This window comes from Enhydra lutris, unplaced genomic scaffold, assembly GCF_002288905.1.
Source record: "Enhydra lutris kenyoni isolate GAN:26980312 unplaced genomic scaffold, ASM228890v2 scaffoldscaffold36, whole genome shotgun sequence".
NCBI lineage: Eukaryota > Metazoa > Chordata > Mammalia > Carnivora > Mustelidae > Enhydra > Enhydra lutris.
In genome coordinates this window covers 20,455,159-20,479,706 of record NW_019154120.1, presented here as the reverse complement: position 1 = coordinate 20,479,706, position 24,548 = coordinate 20,455,159, and the positions used below count along the sequence as shown (strand labels likewise).

Below are 24,548 nucleotides of genomic sequence, written 5' to 3'. Positions count from 1 at the left end.
TTCATTTTCTTTCTGAACTTCTATCTTTCTCCTACTAAGGCAGAAATCTAGAGTTACCCCTCCTCTCATTCTGATACACACCCCCTACCTGAGGAAACATTCATCACAGCCTTAAAAGTATTCTTGGTATTACCCTAAAATAAGAAGGTATTGCCAAGTTTTGCTCCTTATAGTTTAATTTGTTTATTTGTTTTACAGATACAACATCCCTTTTAAAAAACTCCTGCACAGTGTCCTTCCACCCATTCCCACCTACCTCCACCTCCACCTCCCTGAGGTTCCAATAAGCCCCACTCCAGGAAATTACTGAACTAGAATATTCTGGAAGGTTCCTGCATGGCCATGAACCATGGGCATCCTATCCACTTACTTTGTCACAGAGCACCTAGAGACAGCCCACCATTATGGGTCAATATCAAAATAAAGGCCAAAAAACCCCAAAAACACACAAAAAAGATAAATGCTAAGCTATTTCTTCTCAAAAATGCTTACCAGTATCTAAGCCAGTCAGCTTTATTCTGGGGTACTTTCCCCTACCTTCAGTATGGTTGTTTGCTTCCCTAGGAGAATGAATGAAAAGAAGTAGGAGAAGTTCCTGGAGTACCACGGAACCCAGATATCCTACATTGCAATTTCTACAAAGACACTACACCTGGTCCATTCACAAACAGATACCCAGCCTCTAGCTCTGACTGGTACATGGTAAGTACTTGAGCATTTGTTGAGTAAACAGTCAAGTGACTATAAGCCACAATTCTGAGATGAACTCACATTCAGTACGGACTTCGCAGGATTTCTAAGAAATAGAAATGATACTCCACAGCTGGCTATTATACCTGGCCTATTGTTACTGGGTTTGGGTTGGAGGTGATCACAAGTCTAAATTCAAATAAAAGCTGGTTAATCAGCCCTATTTGCATTCCGGAATTGTCTTCCTTTCCTAAAGGCAAATGTTCTTTGTGCTGAGATTGTGAAACTATTTATTACAGGATAAATATTCTAACACTACAAAGTAGTCATCCAAATGTTACAGTTTGTCCAAAATATCCTAACTATAAACTGTCTGCACTGCAGCAAACCAGCTGCTTAAGGATATTCTAGCCCAGAGATTCTGGGGACAGTAACACATTCAGTGATCCACCACACAACATACACAACATAGAGGTAGCTATATATTATTATTACTAGATTCAGTTAAATTTGGGCTTATTTAATTTTTGTAATTTCCTCATAGGACCTTCATTGGCTCTACAAATTCAACCAAACTCAATGTTACAAATTAAGTGACTGGGAAATATGTAAAAAATTAACCAAATTCCTTTGGCAAGAAACATGAATATTGAAATGTGACGCTTTTGAAGTGACATTTCTCAAATGGCATCAACTCAAGGAGACATAAAGCAGAATAAGGCTGAGAAGGGAAGAGGCAAATCAGGGAATTACTATAATAAATATAAAAATTTATTGACAGGCAGCAGTCAAAGCCTATATTCTTTCTTTAAGATTTTATTTTTAAGTAATCTCCACACCCAATGTGAGACTCGAACTTACAACCCTGAGAATAAGAGTCTCCTGCTCCATTGAATGAGCCAGGCATCCAGGCACCTCCAAAGCCTATATTCTTATCTACCCCAAATTCAGTTTCAGAGAGCCCAGTTTTCTATTAGTTTGTTTTGCCACTAAAACCCCAGTATTCCTTGGTTTGTCTGTATTCTAAATTCTAAGGGATGCGTTATTTAATGGATGGGCTCACCTTTTGCATATATTTGGAGTGTCAGCCCCTCAAAGGCACGCTGCATGAAGTTTTTAAGAATTTTTTGCTCTGTCCCAACTCTTCTCTAAATTGTCTCTTATGGAAGTTCTAATTCCTACAGGAGGTCTTTTCTTTTCTTTCTTTTTTTTTTTAAGATTATATTTATTTATTTGACAGAGAAAGAGAGATCACAAGTAGGCAGAGAGGCAGGCAGAGAGAAAGGGGGAAGCAGGCTCCCCACCGAGCAGGGAGCCTGATGTGGGGGCTCCATCCCAGGACCCTGAGATCATGACCTGAGCTGAAGGCAGAGGCCCAACCCACAGAGCCACCCAGGTGCCCCCAGGATGTCTTTTCTTAATGTGAATTATATCTGTTCTAATGCGCCATAGGTATTCACAACCCTAAAGTGAACTCGGGCAGCCACTGTATGACTACGTCCCTGACCCTAATACATAGGACTGCTGTGATTACAGGGATCCACTATATGATGGCTAGTAATAGGTGGGCTTGTGATGGTTCCCATTGTTTCTACTCGCAGCCTCATCCGCTTCCCCTTTCTAAGGCAGACATGCACTAGAGAAAGTGACAGAGGATGATATGACCGCAGTATTTGTAGAGCAGTCAATCAGTGACTATTCAGATCATTCTAAGTGTGTAAGAGGAGGAACTAACATTATTGAGTACTTCCTGCAGTCTTAGTAGTTGCAAAGAATACTTACTTTCAATTAATATCTCACTTATTCTAGGGGTGCCCGGGTGGCTCATTGGTTGGGCATCCTGCTCTTGATTTTGGCTCAGATCATGATCTCAGGGTCATGAAATCAAGCCCCCTGTTGGGCTCTACAGTTAGCAGAGGGTCTGCTTGAGATTCTCCCTCTCCCTCTCCTTCTGCCCCACCCCTCCCCTCCCACTGCTCGCTTTAGCATACATAATTTCTCTCTAAAATATATATAATTATGGGGCTCTTGGTGGCTCAGTCGTTAAGAGTCTGCCTTTGGCTCAGGTCATGATCCCAGGGTCCTAGGATCGAGCCCCACATCGGGCTCCCTGCTTGGTGGGGAGTCTGCTTCTCCCTCTTCTACTCCCCCTGCTTGTGTTCCCTCTCTCACTGTGTCTCTCTCTGTCAAATAAATTTTAAAAATCTTTAAATATATATATATATAATTATACAAATATATTTAATTATATAAATTTATAAATTATATTTATATACTATATAAATAACATATATAACATACATATAACATATATAACATATATAAATATATATAGATATAACTATAAATGTATATATATGTGTGTGTGTGTGTATATATATGTGTATATGTATTTATTTATTTATTTTATTTTATTTATTTATTTTATTTATTTTAGTGTAACTTTCTTTCATTCTCTCCCTAACCCTATCCAGAAGAAATTCCTTTATATCCCCAGGAGCTCACCTTTTCCATCCTCTCTACAAGGTTTTCCAGCTCTGTGATTTGCTTATGTTTTTCTTCAAGCTTTTCAGCAACTTGATTCAGATTTTCAACATGTTGTTTCAATTGCTGTTCCTTTTCAAGTTTGTTAACCTTTGGTCAGAAAAACAACTGTCAAACTCTTGCTTTTATTAAATTTACACAGATATTTTCTTGCTCTATAATGCTGAGTAGCCAAAAAAAAATTTAATAATTCACACTTGATTGAAATTACCCTTTTGAATTTTGGGTTTCCTTCAAAACAAACCCAATGGGCTACAACAACACTGAAGCCATGTAGAATTAATGAGATATTAGTATTCCTAGAATGGTTACATGTGTTTGTTTTCCCATTGACATGGGGCTAGCTCCCTACCTCCAGTAAGTGTTTACCAGCCTCATGGTTCTTTCTAACTTCTTCAGACTGTGTCTGGTAGATTTCAAATAACCTGTGGGCCACGTTTCTCAGAGCTGCTGCTCCTGCTTGTCTGGAGGCTTCCAGCTGGGAAGAGAGGTCATGAATGTTTTGGCATTTACAGCAAAAATGGGTTAAGGACAGAACAGTTTGATAAGGGGTAGAAAACAGGTTGTAACTGTACCATTTGCACCCTCCTAGACCATAGAGCAGAGAAATGATCTGGTAAGAGGAAAAGGTACAATGAGAAATGCCCTATTTAGGAAAACTGTCGTGCAGAAGGATTTGCATGACGACTGACCAGGCCAATCCACAGCTCCGAGTCAATGCCCTGCGTTTATAAACCGCACCCTTCAAAGACAGCACAGTGCCTTCTCAGCTTATACACTTATTTGCGTTGTATCATTGATATCCGCAACAGTACTAAGAGATGTATTTTCCTAAATTAGCCATGGGACAAGATGTGAAGATTAAGGGCAAGTGTCATGAATTTCTCAAAGGACTTAACCTAAAGAAATAATCAAGAATGGCCACAAAGATTTACCTACAGAGCTATTCATTGCAGGACTGCCTACATAACAAACAAACAAAAAATAAAGCATCCAAGAATAGATTAAATAAAATGATGAGACATTTGACGTTGAGTGCTCTAATTAATATTAATTAAACATGAAAGACTTAAAATTATTTAGTAAGAACAGTTAACTGACCCTCCTAACACATTTTTCAGTGTAAGACATGGCATTAACTATAGGCACAACAAAGATCTCTGGAATGGATTCATCTTGCACAACTGAAACTGTATCCACTGAACTTTTGTAAAATCTTTTCAATAGTAAACATCATCTCCAAAATAAAACAGTGAGATTTTAATTTATGAAATGGAAAATGTTTCTCTATGTAGATGAGCATCCGTGTGGATCTGTGGATGTATAAGGAAGTTTGTCTGCTTTTACACATCCATGAAACTATCTTATTGTTTCAAAAATCCAAAATTAGAAATTTCTCCTAATGGGGCAACTGGGTGGCTCAGTCAGTTAAGCATCCAACTCTTGGTTTTGGCTCAGGTTGTGGTATCAGGGTTGTGAGGTTAAGTCCCACGTCAGGTTCCACATTCAGCAAGGAATCTGCTTGAGAGTGTGTCCTCCCTTTCCTCTTGCCCCTCCTCATTCTCTCCCAAAATAAAAAATAAATAAAATCTAAAAAAAAAAAAAAAAAATTTCTCCTGATAACCATACCTTGATTTTCAATATTTCATTTTCTTTGTTCATTTCTAAGAGCTGCTCTTCCTTTCCTTTCATCCTTTCCATGAGCAGATCTAAATGGCCACAAGAGGGGTCCATTTCAGAATCAGAGCTATTTTCAATGTTTCGACAATGCTGAAATGAAAAACACGAAAATCCTCAATCTGACTATTCCTTTCCTCTACAAATTTGACAACAATTAATTATCACTCACTATTACATATACCAAAAAAGATTCAGCTCAACACAAGGAAAATACTGTATTTTGAATTTCAAATATCAATGGGGAATTCTAGATGAAGTAGCTTCCTCCATATTTGCTCAAAATTGATTAGATTATTATATCAAAAAAAAAAAAAAAAAGGGTAGAGGCACCTGGTGGCTCAGTGGGTTAAAGCCAGGATCTCAGGGTCCTGGGATAGAGCCCCACATTGGGCTCTCTGCTCAGAGGGGAAACTGCTTCCCCCTCTCTCTCTCTGCCTGCCTCTCTGCCTACTGTGATCTCTGTTTGTCAAATAAATAAATAAAATCTTAAAAAAAAAGGTAGTGGTACATATTTTATACTATTATATTTCCTATAATTTATATATACCATTAAGTCCTTTTTAGGAGATAAATAATATCTACTGGACCAATTTTTTTTCCTTTTTTATTTAAATTGCAGACATAAGTACATTTTGATTACATTGTATTATAAACTAATATAATCAGGCTTAATAGTTACCATATGTAATATTCAACATTCAATGATGCTTTGCTGTAATCCCCCCATATAAAATTTCCAGAGATGTCAGAACTGAATGTTATTGCCAGTATAAACTCAGTATAAACTCTAGCCCACTGAAAATACACTTAGAGCATAAGATAATTCTCATCTGGAATCAAGGACATGTGGCAGTGGAAAGGAAATCTGAAATTATCTAATTCAACTACATCCATTTTACAGATATGAAAAGTGAGGCACTGAGCCCAGGTTTATGCAGTAAGTGGGGAGCTCATGAAATAGCCACTCGAGTATCTGTCTTATGCTTTCTGCTCTTCCAAATTATTTCGAGACAGACTAAGGAATTACACAATTCTACATACCCTACGTGAAACAATTAAAAAATAACAGCTTCTCTTTAGGAAGCATCTATCATGTGCCACATAATCTTTCAGATGTTTGATAAACACCGCTTTGTCTGAATACTTAAAACACTAGAAGGCACTATGCCCCTTATACAGAGGAGAAAATTGAAGATGAGAGTATTTCACTAACAAGCCTGAGGTTATACCTAAAATAACTACCAGAACCAGAATTAGAATCCAAATTTGTTTTACAAAGCCAATATTCTTTTCATTACAAAAAATGGACTACGTTTACAGAAAAAAAAAAAAAAGAGAGAGAGAGAGAGAATATACTGCATGTAAATCATATAGTCACTATAATTCCAACAGGGTTTTATTTTCTCTACTCCAGATCCTACTATATACTCTCACTCTCTGTATATAGAAGTTATTTTGTTTTTTAATTTGTTAAAGAATGCTTGATGGAGAGACTTGTAGAAGGCAGGTTGCTGGTAGCAAGAGATAGCTACAAAGGTCATGGATGAGTGCATGTTGAACTTTAACGTGCTTATGAGTCACTTGGTGATAGATCTGGTGAAAACAGAGATTCTGATTCAAGAGGTCTGAGGTGGGGCTCTAGATGTTGCATTTCTTTCTTTCTTTTTTTTTTTTTAAGCCATAGAAGAATATTTGTCGACATGGGAAAATGTGAACAATATAATTCTACATGAAATATGCAGGATATAAAACAATATATCCAGTAATACCATTTATAGAAAGAAAAATAGCCATATATGCAAAATCATGCATAGGAAAAAAAACCCAGAAGGATGTACCTAGCAAATGTTAATAATGATTATCTCCAGAACCTAGCAAATGTTAATAATGATTATCTCCAGAGTAGAATTAGAAGCAATTATACAATTTTTTCCAGTAAATTTCACCTGCCCCCCAAACAGTATCTGCGTTGGGCTATTCTTTCCCAGATGCTGCATTTCTAAAGAGCTCCCTGAAGTATCAGGGACTGCAGCCCAAACCTGGAGAGCAGCAAAGCCCGAGATCATGACGACGAAATTCCTACACGGACGTTGTTCAGATATTGTGGGGGAAGGGGCAGGTACTTGGAGGCTGTTATTTGTCTACCAATCATCTGAGGTTTGAGATGACCAAGGCAGACCCACTAGCTGCACAATTTATCTCTATTCCCAAGAAGCTCCTCCTATCAAGGTCACCAACAACCTCCCCATTGTTGTATACAGTGGTCAAGGTTCACTCCTCAACTTATTTGGCCCATAGGCACCATTTCGCACAGTCGCTCCTCCCCCCATTTCTGAAACCCTTTTTCACTCGTCTTCAGTGACTCCAGTCTCTCCTGGTTTTCTTCTAATTCACTAGCTTCTTTCCGCAGCCTGGCGTGGTGATTCTTCTTTCTCCTAAGTATTGGGTATCTCAGAACTCAGTGCTCAAATATTCTGTCCTTTCTTTTGTTTTTTAAGATTTACTTATTTATTTTTGAGAGAGAGAGAGAGAGAGAGCGAGCGAGCTCCTGTGTGCATGAGTTGGGGGGCGGAGGGAGAGAATCCTCAAGCAGACTCCCCACTGAGCACAGAGCGGAGGCGGGTCTCAATCTTAGGACCCAGAAGATGATGACCTGAGCCAAAACCAAGAGTCACAGATGCTCAGGTGACTGAGCCACCCAGGTGCCCCTGTCATTTCTACTGACACTCATTTGTTTGGTGATCTCCTCCAATTTTGGAACTTTAAACGCTATCCTTATTCCCCAAATCTCTGCCCTATAGCCTGAACCTTCGAGCCCAGACTCTTCAACCCCAGAATCAGACATGCAGGACTCATTAGAAACCTCCACTTAGAGGTCTAATAACTCAATAGAACCAAAATGGAATTTTGTATCTTTCTTACCATTCACAAACATTAACTTTTTTTTTCCCTAGTTTCTGAGCACTTAATATAAGAAAATATTTGGAGCTAGTTGTGTCAGTTTGGGTGAGGATGATAAAGGGAACAATGTTTATGCCTCATATCCTATGTGCTGCATTCTCGGTGGCCATACTATATAGAGGACAACATTGACATTGATGAGGTGCACTTGGCTGAGATGAGCTCTAATCTGCATAAACCAGACAAGGCTACGTGTACATTGCTTGATGTAAAGAATATAAGGCCAGTTGAAGAGGAGAGAGAAATTTAAGTTTATCAATAATCTGATCAATTGACCTAAAATCCTAACAGCTTCAACTCTGTGTCCACTGGTGTGACCCAGATGAGTCTAAAAGGTTGTACCTCCATCCGTCTTTGGGAAACTTCACTGCCATATATCCTGGCTAGGCTGACACTTCCCATATACTTTAGATAAGTAAGCTCCATTGAAAATATTCAAGTAGGGTCTTGAGTCGCCTGGGTGGCTCAGTAGGTTAAGCCTCTGCCTTCGGCTCAGGTCATGATCTCAGGGTCCTGGGACTGAGACCTGTGTCGGGCTCTCTGCTCAGCAGGGAGTCTGCTTCCCCCTCTCTCTCTACCTGTGATCTCTCTCTCTCTCTCTCAAATAAGTAAATAAAATCTTAAAAAAAATTAAAATAAAATATTCAAGTAGGGTCTAGTCATTCCAATCTGAGCCTACTAATAACATCTGTGGTTAAATATTTCATACATATGCCCATTAACATCTTTAGATACTGACAAAATATTTAACATTCATCATTCAAAGCTTCAAAGGATAATTTAATAATTATATCTTAGAAAAGTTATTAAAATAAGGTTTATACTGTATTATGTTTATTTAATGAAGGAAGAAAGTGGTACATCTTGATCAATTTATTACCTTTGTTTCTAGTTTGTCATTTGTATGCTTATGTCCTACTTCATCTTTAAAAACTTGGTTTCGGATCTTTTCCAGAGTAGCTCGGATCTAGAAGAAAAAAATATTTTATTTTTTTTCAAAGGCATTTAATGCCAAATACTTATTTTCTTTATATAAGCTATAGTATACCTGATTTATCTGGAAAGTAATACATAAATACTGATCTCAGATTTAAATAACTGCCATCAACCCGATTTGGATTTGGGCTAATATCGTTTAGATTGCAGAAAATGAACATTTGGTCTTTATAATTCTTTCTCAGTCAAACCCAAAATATAACCTAAGTGAATATTATACTAGAAAATAATTACCACTTAGTAATTAGTATTTAATACTATTTAATTCTATTTTTCCTATGTAGTAATTTAGTACTAATTTACTATTTAGTAATTACTATAAAACAATTACTATTTAGTAATCACTACAAAATAATTACTAGCTAGTAATTACTAGAGAATAATTACTAGCTAGTAATTACTAGCTAGTAATTACTAGAGAATAATTGCTAAGAGGAGATGATACAAATTTATGCACGAAATATAAGCCCCATGTCTTACTGACCTTTAGAATTGCAAAACACTCAAAGATGAATTAATTGATCTGAATAAGTTACCAACTATCTCTGTCCAAATGCTTCCCTCTGTTCTAAGAAACAGTTCCTAAGAATATATACTTTTGTCAGCCATTATCCCTGGATTCTCATAAGATTTCACATTTTTAATGAAGTATCATGCCACCATGGGACACTGGGGAGAGCAACCTAGAACCGTGAAAAGGAAGTGGCTAAGGAGAGACAGAAGCTCAGCGAGACTCGTAAACATCTACTTGGGAACACAGTATCAACACTCATGAAACAACTGAGAAATGATATAAAATGGTAGGAAGTGCAGTGGTGAATGTTGTGGGGAAAATTAAGTGCTGACAGGTGTTCTGAACCTTTCTCGCCCATTATTCACGTTTACTCCACGTGAGGGAACAAAGGTTCATGTCCTCAAGAGAAGTTACTAAACACGTGTTGAAATTTCAGCTATTGAGATTGTCCTTTGCCAAATGTACCTCATAGGTCTATGGAGGGAGAAACAAAGCCCATGGATCCATATTAGATTGCATTTCAAAAAATCATATCACACTAATATGATCCCATGCACCTGCATACCTTTTTCACATATTCAGTTTCTTCAATAATGTGAGCTGATGTGGACTCATACAAGGCAGAATTATCTTCTCTTTTACCCCTTGAGGGGACTTCTGTGGTCCTTGTTACCGTTGTCATTGTGAATTCTGGCTCTGGGGAAACATAAATGGGTTAGACAAAACTAACTTCTTTTTGATGATACGATAACCAAAAGAACTAAAATAAACTAAAATAAGCTCATAAACTAAAAGAAGTCTATATTAGCACTGTAATTAAAATAGTAGAAATAGTATAAATTATTGATAGCTGTATAGTTCATAAATAATTAATTTAATATAGAAATATTAATACATATTAATATTTTATTAAGAATATTTATTAATAATATAAATAATAATACAATAATATAATACAATTAATAATTTATTAATAACATTAATATGTTAATATTAATATAAATATATAATATAAAATATAATTTAATATAAAAACAGTACCAGCATTCATTGATTAGAAGCATAAAAATCAAATTATCTGAGAAGGAAACACATAAAATGTTTCTTTTTATTCCACATCATATTGGACTGTAAAACCTCAAGGCCAGGGACCACATTTTATTCCTCTTTATATTCCAGCACATCATAAGTGCTTAATAAATGATTGTGGAACTAAAACAACATATTACAACAAAATCATATGTACACATCACATATATACATATATAAACAAATATACATATATATCACTTTATCTAACTCTCAATATCCTATAAAGGTCACTTACTGGAGAATTATTTGTAATAGAAAAATGTTGGGAAAAGACAAATACCCACAAAAAGATGACTGGTTAAATATCTTCTCTAGGATGCATTATTCAATTAAAAAAAATGGTACAGAAAAGTATTCATAAAGGATCTATAGCATCGTAATTTCTAAAAGAAGGGAGATGTGGATAGAAGGGGAAAATCTGTGATCTAAGTTTTGACACTGAACAATGTAATTATTTTACCTCATTATAAAATTAAATTAAATTAAAAAGAAAAAATGGAATTCTTCAAGATAAGAAATAAAACAAATGACTGTATCTGTACACCAAGTTGGTGACATATCCACATGAATTATTTGATGTGACTTTAAAACACATGCCAGGGACTACTTATCCCAGGTGTGCTATGCCCTAGGAACAAAAAGAATTGTAAAACAACCATAAACTATACTCACTAATAATATTGTTAGTATTATAGTAATATGGAAATAGTGACGTGGTTACTTCAAAATTAGCATATGTGTACGTGCATACACATGCACGCACCCACAGAAATGCATGATCTAGAATAAAGCCACTGTCTTAACATCATTAAGAACAAGATTCTGAACATAAAGAAAAAGTCCTTACAGTTAGAACAAAAAATATTCTGTAAAAACCTTATAATTCAAACTGAAATGACGAGTAGAAAATAATTATTCATCTTTCCTTAAAAATGCATATTCTAGGTTCAGCAACTCAAAAATTTAGAAATATAAGCAAGTAATGCTCTCAGTGTCCAGACTGTCGTCGCAGTACACCATTTTCTATTAAAAGGAAACCACGGCTTCTTGAGTGATTTAGGTCCAGGACAAGAAATGTACAAGGTAAGCTCGAGATATCTTGTTCTGCCAGAAGGCAAAAAGTGATCAAATACTACTAAGATAAGACACAAAAACCAACCGGACAGAGAAATGACTGCGAAGGATTGGAAAATATAAAGGCTTTTGAAATTACTGATGTCACAGTGAAGGAGAAAAACCACCACCACCAGCAACCATCATCATCCAACTCAATGGAAAGAGGCCACCATTATATGAACATGAGCTCAAAAAAGGGAGTGAGGGGTCACCAACAAGCATTTGTCTTGCCTTTCTTGTATGTATTATATTTCATGGTGACCAGACAGTTGATTCTTCTTTCTAAAGAATTCTTGCTAATAAATCCAAGTGGATTGATGGAAGACGTACATTTTGCAACCACTTATGAGGTAATGGATCTGAACAACAGTCATCAACCAGGGCTAAAATCACTAGGTGAGAGGTTGATGCAGAATGCACTAACCTGGGGAACCTCACTAATCAATGTTGACACAAGTAGAAAGAGACGCCCAGATATTTTGTCCTCTAGGTGTGGTACAACTACAAGTAGAAAGCATCACCTACAAAGTTTGCTTTAAAAAAGAAGAAGAAGTGAACTTGAACCTCATCAAGCCTCTGTATCCAAGGATGGTTAAGTATCTGAACAAGACGAAAATGTTCAAGGACTCTACAAGGGTGAAGGTTGCAATTAGCCACTTCCAAATTATGTGACATCTGTGGGACAAATAACTAGTTCCTTCCACAAATGACATGAAGAAAGATGGGAAGAAGAGAAGGAAAATTGCCATAAATGAAGGGTCTTAAGAAACATGACCAAATGGAAGACAGAAATCTTCTTTGGCTCTTGATTCAAATAAGCCAGTTATATAAAGACATTGTTGAGACAGCTGGGGAGACTTTAAATCTGACTGGGTAACAAATGATGTTAAAGAATTATTGTAATTTCATTAGGTATGATATTAGAATTATGATATTCTTTAGAAAGAACTTCTCCCTTAGTCATACACAGTGAAATATTACATTTGGAATTACTATAGAATGTTCTAGCAGAGAGAAAAAATGCGGTGGGATAAAGATGAAAGAACTTTAGTGAAATGCAGGGAATCATTGAAGCGGATCAAGGGCACGCAGGGTTCACAAGACTCCTGTCTATTCCGGTTCTGTTTGAAATTTCCGTAACAAATAGTAAAGAACTGAAAAGATAAAATAAGTAAAATGAAAAAAGCCCTGTGAGGTAGGGTTATCCGTCTCATCTTACTGATAAGGAAGCCAGCCAGGACTCCCGTAGGTGGTAACTTACCCAATGTCACAGCAAAACTAACAGAGCTGAAACTTAAGCCTTTGTCTTTAGGACAAGTTCAAGGGTGTTTGTATCACATTAAAGCTGGCTTCCCTAGTGAGAAAAAATAAATAAATAAATAAAATTTAGCAATGACCTGGGCTGGTAAAACATGCAAAGAATTTTCATATTTGCTAACATCACTTTAAAACTAGATAGCTACTGGGATAACTCTAAGTCCTGCATTTATCTTTTAATCTTCAATGAAATTGACAGAGGATGCCAAGAATTTTCCATTTTATTATAAATCCTTCTAGACAGCCACAATGGCTTCTCTTTGTGTCGCCTGCAGTCAACGTGGCAGCTGCAATTCAGCAAGTCTGCTTTTATAAAATGTGCCTGCATGTGTCTCTGCTACTTGATCCTAGGAAGTCTCTTCCGGGATGAAGTCCTTGGTCCCAAACAGCGTTTAAATGTAATCCGGAATAAAAGAAACACCCATAGAGACAAGAAGCTATGTGCCTGAAAACCAGAGGGGGACGGTCAAGCTTGAGTGGTAGTCAGCAAACCACGGGAGCCCCATCTGGCTACCCACCTATGTGCACAGCCTGTGAACTAACAATGTTTTAACGATTTTTAATGGTCCAGCATGAACGTGCGCACCAATCCACAAAACCAAAATCAAAACACACACTGCATGAAAATTATATGAAGTTCACATTTCATGCTCCTACATGAAGGTTGGCTCTACAATAACCAGAGTTGCTCATTTACATCCGTTTATGCCGCTTTTGCTTTGGAACAGCAGAGTTGAGAGGTTGCGGCAGAGAAAATCGCGGCAAGCTATGTCTCAAATATTTACTATCTAGCCCTTTACAGAAAAAGTTTGCTGACCCTTGGGTTAGGGGGTGGCAGAGAGTGGGAGCAAAATCTGGGGGTAAAAGGAGGCGAGGAAAACAATCAATTTGGTCTGAATTCTGTTTGGTTCTCCAGTTCCATCCCCCTCACCCACCCCACCCATGCCCATCTGATTGATTTGCCTTCTTTTTTTTTTTTTTCTTTTTAGTATGTTACACACCGTATACATTAACAAATGATAAGAGACATTTCAGCACAGGAATGAATCACTTTCAGAATGCATTCTCACAGTCTTTCATAATTTGAAAATCACCTCGGGACCCATGTTATATTTCCTAAACATTTTCTCTTCTGTGCCTTTTATGCTTAATATCAAGAAAATCTGCTCCTTAGTCACTTGTATTTCTCAAAACATCGTATCTCTTCTACTCACTGGTTTGGCCACCTTAAACAAGTTAACGTAAGATTTTAGCCTCAACTTACCCATATCTGTAAAATAGGGATAAAACATCTAGAGTTGTAAGACTTAGGGTTTTTGTTTTTGTTTTTGTTCTTTGGTTGCAGCAGGCACTCAGTGGACGGTAATGGTTAATACTGTCACTCTATTTTTTTGTATTATTAATAACCACAGAAGACACGCCGCCTGTAACAGAGGGGGCGGTTTATGCCGATCTGGTTGCAAAGTTTATACCCAACTGTATTCAAACGAAATCAAATTCCATTTCTCTCTTTGATTCAGGAAATTTTTGTGATCACAGTCCTTGATTTGTATAAAGAAACCCAAGGGGAACTTAAGCCAGCAAAGTCCAAATTGCCATATGGCTTTACCATCCTGGGGAAAATCCATCTTAGCATTTCATTTCTGCCAGAAGCAGATTAGGCAGATAAAATTTTCAAAATAAAACACAATCAGTTAATTAAAGTGAGAAAAGAATTGTATTTGTTTTATGCTAGAGTGGATTGAAGACAGCTTATAAGTGGCATCATGCCAAGAGGTGTTATTTCCTGGATCAGGGCTTTGCAAACAGGGCTCCCAAAGGAAGGGGCGGTGCGAAGCAGACAGGGCTTTGCCGTCTCAACCTGAACCAAAGCAGTTCTGCTTTGTTCTCTCACACACTGAATTTCTCCATGAGACTCTCTGTGAAGAAAGAACATTCTACAAATGAGAAGGTTTGGAGCCAGACTGCCTTGTTTCATGGCCCGACTCTGCCACTCGGAGCTGTGTGACCACGGGCAAGTTTCTTAACCTCTCTGTGCCTCAGATCCCTTATCAGTTAAATTCAGATAAGATTAATGATTGATAATGATAGAAATAACAAACAACATGGGGCTGCTTGTGAGTCAACATTTTCCCAGCACCTAAGACAGAGCACAGCATATAATAAGTGATGTGTATCTGTTTGCCTAATATGTAAATAAAATATGAATCCATTATCCACAATTATTGCTGGTAAGCGGTCTGAATAGTAGAGAAGAACCAGGTAATATTTTAAACAGTCTGCAGACAGAGCTAGCTTATAAAGGAAAATCTGCTTCTGGAATTTTAAGACTAACAAATCTTTTCCAGTAACACATCAATAATTCATCCACATCCCCAACTGATTATTCTAACATCTAATGAATAGCTTCCGATTTACAAAGCAATTCATACACATTATTTGTAATCTGAGCGAAAAACCAACACATCTTTGGGCACCAAGGATAATGTACTCCTCTGTTTAATGACCTAAGAATGGCTTATCCGTTATACTATAAACACATACAAGGCACTGTTACGGGGTTGAATTGTGGTCCCTCTCCATTCATAAGCTGAAGTTCTAAACACCCTCCCCCCATATCTCAGAATGTGATCTTTTTAGGAAACAGGATCATTACAGATGTAATTAGTTAAGACAAAGCCATCTTGGAGGAGGTGGGTCCCCTAATCCAACATGACTGGTGTTTTATAAATATTTGGACACAGATGCACGCAGAAGAATGCCATGTAAAGTTGAAGGTAGAGATCAAAGTGATGCTTCTGCCTGCCTAGGAACATCCCAAATGGCAAGCAAGTCAAAGAAGTTGGAGGAAAAGCATGGAACAGACCCTTCCTTACAGCCTCAGAAAAGCCCAACCCTGCCCACACCTTGATCTTGGACTTCTGGCCTCCAGAACTGGAAGAAACCAATTACTATGTGTAAGTCACTTAGCCTGTGGTACCTTATTACAGCCATCCTAGGAAATGAATACGGGTATGGTTTATATTCTAGGGCTTCTAACAAAGGTATTTTCTTTTTTTTTTAATTTTTAATTTTTTATTAACATATCACAGCACTCACCATAGCACATACCTTCCCCAATGTCCATATCCCAACCACCCTCTCCCTACCCCCTACCGCCGGCAACCCTCAGTTTGTTTTGTGAGATTAAGAGTATCTTATGGTTTGTCTCCCTCCCGATCCCATCTTGTTCCATTTTTTCCTTCCCTACCCCCCAAACCCCCCACATTGCCTCTCAACTTCTTCATATCAGGGAGATCACATGATAATTGTCTTTCTCTGATCGACTTATTTCATTCAGCGTAATACCCTCTAGCTCCATCCACGTTGTCGCAAATGGCAAGATTTTATTTCTTTTGATGGCTGCATAGGATTCCATTGTATATATATGCCACATCTTCTTTATTCATTCATCTGTTGGTGGACATCTAGGTTCTTTCCCTAGTTTGGCTATTGTGGACATTGCTGCTATAAACACTCAGGTGCACATGCCCCTTTGGATCACTACATTTGTACCTTTAGCATAAATACTTGATAGTGCAATTGCTGGGTCGTAGGGTAGCTCTATTTTCAACTTTTTGAGGAACCTCCATGCTGTTTTCCAGAGTGGCTGCACCAGCTTGCATTCCCACCGACGGTGCAGGAGGGTTCCCAACAAAGGTATTTTCTTCTGTTATTTAATCTTTGATTGATTCATCCATAGACCATTTACGGAATATAGCTATGTTAGGTGCTGGGACCACAGAGGGGTGCCAGACACCCTGCCTTCATGGGACTTTTAGTGCGAAGGGGAGACAGACATCACCCAAAACAGTGAATACAGAGGGAATGTTCTGAGAGGTGAGGACTAGAGTGAAGAAGAAAAATAGAGAAGGGTAACAGAGTAAAACGAGGTGCTGTTCTGGATGGTTCTGGATGGGTGGTGAGGAAAGGCCGTTCTGAAGAGGCGGCATTTAGCAAAAGACTTGAATGAAAGGACGTGATGCTGTGTGGCCACCTGGGAGAAGAAGGATCCAGCAAAGGGGGCAGCAAAAGAAGAGGCTGCAGTTTGCTTAGAGTCCTGTTCTAAGAACAGTAGTTTATAGAATATAGCTTACCACTTTCTTTTTCTTTTAATGTCCCAGGGATTTTTTTGTTTTTTTCTAATATATCGAAACTTGCTAAGACTTCTAGTTTGCCGAAGGAGTTGTCTTGTGTCCGGATGGCAGGAACACCAGGGGAGGCACCTAGTAACCAGTGGCAATGCCAGGACTCTCTCCTACTCTTGTGAAACCCCAATCTTTGCTGAGGTACCAGTACACGGGATTCTCCCATTTCCAAACCAGGAAATTCCTTTTCAGCTGAAGTTCTCCTGAGTCAATGAACTTAACTGACTGGTTTGCAACCAAGAGCCCTGAATGGTGTTAGCACAGTTTCTGAGTTCTGAGCCAACAATACTGAATATCATTTCATCATCATTCTTGGTCACTCTTCTAGAAAGCTTAGATATCAGAAGCTGAAAAAGTGAGTTGCAAGAAAAGTGAACCAGGGTAATTAGGTTATATGAGGGAAAGAACATTAACAGATCTCCAAACCCTTGAAGTGACTGACCGTGTCTTGAATATTAAATAGCACACCTGTTCTGCAACTACATTCTACAGCACAATGGTGACATCCAGTGTCAGACAGCTAAATCTCAGGTGACTATGCATTTTACCTGAAAATGACACACACTGTATCAGAAGACATGCTTGTGAACTCTTAGCTCCAGTAATATGACATTGTTTTCAAGTAGTAATTAAGATTTTTTAAGTAGAATTAATTTTATTCATTTGTGATACTCATTTACATACAAACAAATATTTACAACATAGCCAATGTTATAGAAAGCTCTTAGATAGGAAATAAAAATTATTCCATTTTGAAAAAAGAATTGAAATACTGGCATACACACAGCATACAAATAAATGGGATTGACAGATACTGGGCCATTTACCGAAAAATTGTTTTCTATATATTGTCAAAATTACCATTACATTCTGTACCACTATACCTATTATCTATATATCTATAGCTATATCTAAACCCATCCATGTATGTAGGGATAATGGAACCAAGTCACAGAACAGTGATACAAGTTTTTCAAGGTCATCAATTGACCTCTCCACCTGAACCCAGACAGGCTGACCTTAGATCGAGGTGTCTTTGTCGTGACATAATCTATCTTCATTGTTCATTGGCATAATTTGAAATTTTGAAAACAGCTGAAGATCTCACCCAGTGCCAGGTATAGCAACTAAATTGCAAAAAGGAACAAATCAGGGGGAGGAGTCAAGATGGCAGAGAAGTAGCAGCTGAGACTGCTTCAGGTAGCAGGAGATCAGCTAGATAGCTTATCTAAAGATTGCAAACACCTACAAATCCAACGGGAGATCGAAGAGAAGAACAGAAATTCTAGAAACAGAAAATCAACCACTTTCTGAAAGGTAGGACTGGCGAAGTGAATCCAAAGCGACGGGAAGATAGACCGCAGGGGAGGGGCCGGCTCCTGGCAAGCAGCAGAGCGACGGAGCACAAATTCAGGACTTCTAAAAGTCTGTTCCGCTGAGGGACATCGCTCCAGAGGCTTAACCGGGGTGAAGCCCACGTGGGGTCAGCGTGGGCTCAGGTCCCGCAGGGTCACAGAAGGATCGGGGGTGTCTGAGTGTCGCAAAGCTTACAGGTATTAGAACGGGGAAGCCGGCTACAGAGACAGAGCCGAGGAGTGAGCTCTCAGCTCGGGGTTACCTTGAACCGGTCGCAGGCTCGGTCAGCTCGGAGCGCGGCCGGAGGCAGGGTGACGGGAGTAATTGGGCGCTGTTCTCTGAGGGTGCGCTGAGGAGTGGGGCCCCGGGCTCTCGGCTCCTCCAGGCCGGAGACTGGGAGGCCGCCATCTTCATTCCCGCCCTCCGGAACTCTACGGAAAGCGCTCAGGGAACAAAAGCTCCCGAAAGCAAACCCGAGCGGATTACTCAGCCCGGCCCCGGGTAAGGGCGGTGCAGCTCCGCGGGGGGCAAAGACACTTGAGAATCACTACAACAGGCCCCTCCCCCAGAAGATCAACAAGAAGCCCAGCCAGGACCAAGTTCACCTACCAAGGAGTGCAGTTTCAATACCAAGGAGAGCAGCGGAATTCCAGAGGAGGAGAAAGCAAAGCATGGAGCTCATGGCTTTCTACCCATGATTCTTTAGCCTTGTAGTTAATTTAATTTTTTTTCTTTTTCATTTTTTTTCTCTTCTTCTGCCAAATTTTTTTTAACTTTTACCCTTTTCTTTTTTAACGTTTTTTAACTAGTTTATCTAATATATATATATATATTTTTTCTTTTTTATATTTTTTCTTTATTCGTTTTCTTTTTTTTAATTGTTTATTTTCTTTTTTTTTCTTTCTGAACCTCTTTTTATCCCCTTTCTCCCCCCTCACAATTTGGGATCTCTTCTGATTTGGTTAAAGCATATTTTCCTGGGGTTGTTGCCACCCTTTTAGTATTTTACTTGCTCCTTCATCTACTCTTATCTGGACAAAATGACAAGGCGGAAAAATTCACCACAAAAAAAAGAAGAACAAGAGGCAGTACCGAAGGCTAGGGACCTAATGAATAAAGACATTGGTAATATGTCAGATCTAGAGTTCAGAATGACGATTCTCAAGGTTCTAGCCGGGCTCGAAAAAGGCATGGAAGATATTAGAGAAATGCTGTCTGGAGAAATAAAAGTCCTTTCTGGAGAAATAAAAGAACTAAAATCTAACCAAGTTGAAATAAAAAAAGCTATTAATGAGGTGCAATCAAAAATGGAGGCTCTCACTGCTAGGATAAATGAGGCAGAAGAAAGAATTAGCGATATAGAAGACCAAATGACAGAGAATAAAGAAGCTGAGCAAAAGAGGGACAAACAGCTACTGGACCACGAGGGGAGAATTAGAGAGATAAGTGACATGATAAGATGAAACAACATTAGAATAATTGGGATTCCAGAAGAAGAAGAAAGAGAGAGGGGAGCAGAAGGTATATTGGAGAGAATTATTGGAGAGAATTTCCCCAATATGGCAAAGGGAACAAGCATCAAAACCCAGGAGTTTCGGAGAACCCCCCCCAAAATCAATAAGAATAGGTCCACACCCCATCACCTAATAGTAAAATTTACAAGTCTTAGTAACAAAGAGAAAATCCTGAAAGCAGCCCAGGAAAAGAAGTCTGTAACATACAATGGTAAAAATATTAGATTGGCAGCAGACTTATCCACAGAGACCTAGCAGGCCAGAAAGAGCTTGCATGATATATTCAGAGCACTAAACGATAAAAACATGCAGCCAAGAATACTATATCCAGCTAGGCTATCATTGAAAATAGAAGGAGAGATTAAAAGCTTCCAGGACAAACAAAAACTGAAAGAATTTGCAAACACCAAACCAGCTCTACAGGAAATATTGAAAGGGGTCCTCTAAGCAAAGAGAGACCCTAAAAGTAGTAGATCAGAAAGGAACAGAGACAATATACAATAACAGTCACCTTACAGGCAATACAATGGCACTAAACTCATATCTCTCAATACTTACCCTGAATGTTAATGGGCTAAATGCCCCAATCAAAAGACACAGGGTATCAGAATGGATAAAAAAACAAAACCCATCTATATGTTGCCTACAAGAAACTCATTTTAAACCCGAAGACACCTCCAGATTTAAAGTGAGGGGGTGGAAAAGAATTTACCATGCTAATGGACATCAGAAGAAAGTAGGAGTGGCAATCCTTATATCAGATCAATTAGATTTTAAGCCAAAGACTATAATAAGAGATGAGGAAGGACACTATATCATACTCAAAGGATCTGTCCAACAAGAAAATCTAACGATTTTAAATATCTATGCCCCTAACGTGGGAGCAGCCAACTATATAAACCAATTAATAACAAAATCAAAGAAACACATCGACAATAATACAATAATAATAGGGGACTTTAACACTCCCCTCACCAAAAGATCAACAAGGAAATAAAGGCCTTAAGTGACACACTGGACCAGATGGACATCACAGATACATTCAGAACATTTCATCCCAAAGCAACAGAATACACATTCTTCTCTAGTGCACATGGAACATTCTCCAGAATAGATCACATCCTTGATCCTAAATCAGGTCTCAACTGGTATCAAAAGATTGGGATCATTCCCTGCATATTTTCAGACCACAATGCTCTGAAGCTAGAACTCAATCACAAGAGGAAATTTGGAAAGAACCCAAATACATGGAGACTAAACAGCATCCTTCTAAAGAATGAATGGGTCAACCAGGAAATTAAAGAAGAATTGAAAAAATTCATGGAAACAAATGATAATGAAAACACAACGGTTCAAAATCTGTGGGACAAAACAAAGGCAGTCCTGAGAGGAAAATATATAGCGGTACAAGCCTTCCTCAAGAAACAAGAAAGGTCTCAGGTACACAACCTAACCCTACACCTAAAGGAGCTGGAGAAAGAACAAAAAGAAACCCTAAACCCAGCAGGAGAAGAGAAATCATAAAGATCAGAGCAGAAATCAATGAAATAGAAACCAAAAAAACAATAGAACAAATCAATGAAACTAAGAGCTGATTCTTTGAAAGAATTAATAAGATTGATAAACCCCTGGCCAGACTTATCAAAAAGAAAAGAGAAAGGACCCAAATAAATAAAATCATGAATGAAAGAGGGGAGATCACAACTAACACCAAAGCAATACAGAAAATTATAAGAACATACTATGAGCAACTCTACACCAACAAATTTGACAATATGGAAGAAATGGATGCATTCCTAGAGACATAAACTACCACAACTTAACCAGGAAGAAATAGAAAACCTGAACAGACCCATAACCAGTAAGGAGATTGAAACAGTCATCAAAAATCTCCAAACAAACAAAAGCCCAGGGCCAGACGGCTTCCCCGGGGAATTCTACCAAACATTTAAAGAAGAACTAATTCCTATTCTCCTGAAACTGTTCCAAAAAATAGAAATGGAAGGAAAACTTCCAAACTCATTTTATGAGGCCAGCATCACCTTGATCCCAAAACCAGACAAGGATCCCATCAAAAAAGAGAACTACAGACCAATATCCTTGATGAACACAGATGCAAAAATTCTCACCAAAATATTAGCCAATAGGATTCAACAGTACATTAAAAGGATTATTCACCACGACCAAGTGGGATTTATTCCAGGGCTGCAAGGTTGGTTCAACATCCACAAATCAATCAATGTGATACAACACATTAATAAAAGAAAGAACAAGAACCATATGATACTCTCAATAGATGCTGAGAAAGCATTTGACAAAGTACAGCATCCCTTCCTGATCAAAACTCTTCAAAGTGTAGGGATAGAGGGCACATACCTCAATATTATCAAAGCCATCTATGAAAAACCCACCGCAAATATCATTCTCAATGGAGAAAAACTGAAAGCTTTTCCGCTAAGGTCAGGAACACGGCAGGGATGTCCGTTATCACCACTGCTATTCAACATAGTACTAGAAGTCCTAGCCTCAGCAATCAGACAACAAAAGGAATTAAAGGCATCCAAATCGGCAAAGAAGAAGTCAAACTATCACTCTTTGCAGATGATATGATACTATATGTGGAAAACCGAAAAGACTCCACTCCAAAACTGCTAGAACTTGTACGTAATTCAGTAAAGTGTCAGGATATAAAATCAATGCACAAAAGTCAGTTGCATTTCTCTACACCAACAACAAGACAGAAGAAAGAGAAATTAAGGAGTCAATCCCATTTGCAATTGCACCCAAAACTATAAGATACCTAGGAATAAACCTTACCAAAGAGGCTAAGAATCTATACACAGAAAACTATAAAATACTCATGAAAGAAATTGAGGAAGACACAAAGAAATGGAAAAATGTTCCATGCTCCTGGATTGGAAGAATAAATATTGTGAAAATGTCTATGCTACCTAAAGCAATCTACACATTTAATGCAATTCCTATCAAAGTACCATCCATTTTTTCCAAAGAAATGGAACAAATAATCCTAAAATTTATATGGAACCAGAAAAGACCTCGAATAGCCAGAGGAATGTTGAAAAAGAAAGCCAAAGTCGGTGGTATCACAATTCCGGACTTCAAGCTCTATTACAAAGCTGTCATCATCAAGACAGCATGGTACTGGCACAAAAACAGACACATAGATCAAGGTGTGAGAGAGCCCAGAAATAGACCCTCAACTCTATGGTCAACTAATCTTTGACAAAGCGGGAAAGAATGTCCAATGGAAAAAAGACAGCCTCTTCAATAAATGGTGTTGGGAAAATTGGACAGCCACATGCAGAAAAATGAAATTGGATCATTTCCTTACACCACACACAAAAATAGACTCAAAATGGATGAAGGACCTCAATGTGAGAAAGGAATCCATCAAAATCCTTGAGGAGAACACAGGCAGCAACCTCTTCGACCTCAGCCACAGCAACATCTTCCTAGGAACATCGCCAAAGACAAGGGAAGCAAGGGCAAAAATGAACTATTGGGATTTTATCAAGACCAAAAGCTTTTGCACAGAAAAGGAAACAGATAACAAAACCAAAAGACAACCGACAGAATGGGAGAAGTAATTTGCAAACGACATATCAGATAAAGGGCTAGTGTCCAAAATCTATAAAGAACTTATCAAACTCAACACCCAAAGAACAAATAATCCAATCAAGAAATGGGCAGAAGACATGAACAGACATTTCTGCAAAGAAGACATCCAGATGGCCAACAGACACATGAAAAAGTGTCCCATATCACTCGGCATCAGGGAAATACAAATCAAAACCACAATGAGATATCACCTCACACCAGTCAGAATGGCTAAAATTAACAAGTCAGGAAATGACAGATGCTGGCGAGGATGTGGAGAAAGGGGAACCCTCCTACACTGTTGGTGGGAATGCAAGCTGGTGCAACCACTCTGGAAAACAGCATGGAGGTTCCTCAAAATGTTGAAAATAGAACTACCCTATGACCCAGCAATTGCACTGCTGGGTATTTACCCTAAAGATACAAACGTAGTGATCCGAAGGGGCACGTGCACCCGAATGTTTATAGCAGCAATGTCTACAATAGCCAAACTATGGAAAGAACCTAGATGTCCATCAACAGATGAATGGATAAAGAAGATGTGGTATATATACACAATGGAATCCTAAGCAACCATCAAAAGAAATGAAATCTTGCCATTTGCGACGACGTGGATGGAACTAAAGGGCATCATGCTTAGCAAAATAAGTGAATTGGAGAAAGACAACTATCATATGATCTCCCTGATATGAGGGAGAGGAGATGCAACATGGTGGGTTAAGGGGTTAGGAGAAGAGTAAATGAAACAAAATGGGATTGGGAGGGAGACAAACCATAAGTGACTCTTAATCTCACAAAACAAACTGAGGGTTGATGGGGGGAGGGGGGTTGGGGGGGTGGGGTTATGGACATCGGGGAGGGTATGTGCTATGGTGAGTGCTGTGAAGTGTGTAAACCTGGCAATTCACAGACCTGTACCCCTGGGGATAAAAATATACTATATGTTTATAAAAATAAAATTTA

General features: G+C 38.4%; 1 protein-coding gene across 1 annotated transcript in view; it reads right to left on the bottom strand.

Moving 5' to 3' along the window:
- Positions 1-24,548, bottom strand: part of LOC111154303 (coiled-coil domain containing 68) — a 56,861-nt gene that overhangs the window by 24,894 nt on the left and 7,419 nt on the right. The window contains exons 2-7 of the mRNA XM_022513812.1: positions 12,855-12,947; positions 9,951-10,081; positions 8,756-8,842; positions 4,864-5,004; positions 3,587-3,712; positions 3,196-3,324 (exon numbers count right to left, since the gene is read on the bottom strand). Coding sequence (XP_022369520.1) covers positions 3,196-3,324; positions 3,587-3,712; positions 4,864-5,004; positions 8,756-8,842; positions 9,951-10,067 — 600 coding nt within the window. The 5' untranslated portion in view covers positions 10,068-10,081; positions 12,855-12,947. The remainder of the gene's footprint in view (positions 1-3,195; positions 3,325-3,586; positions 3,713-4,863; positions 5,005-8,755; positions 8,843-9,950; positions 10,082-12,854; positions 12,948-24,548) is intronic.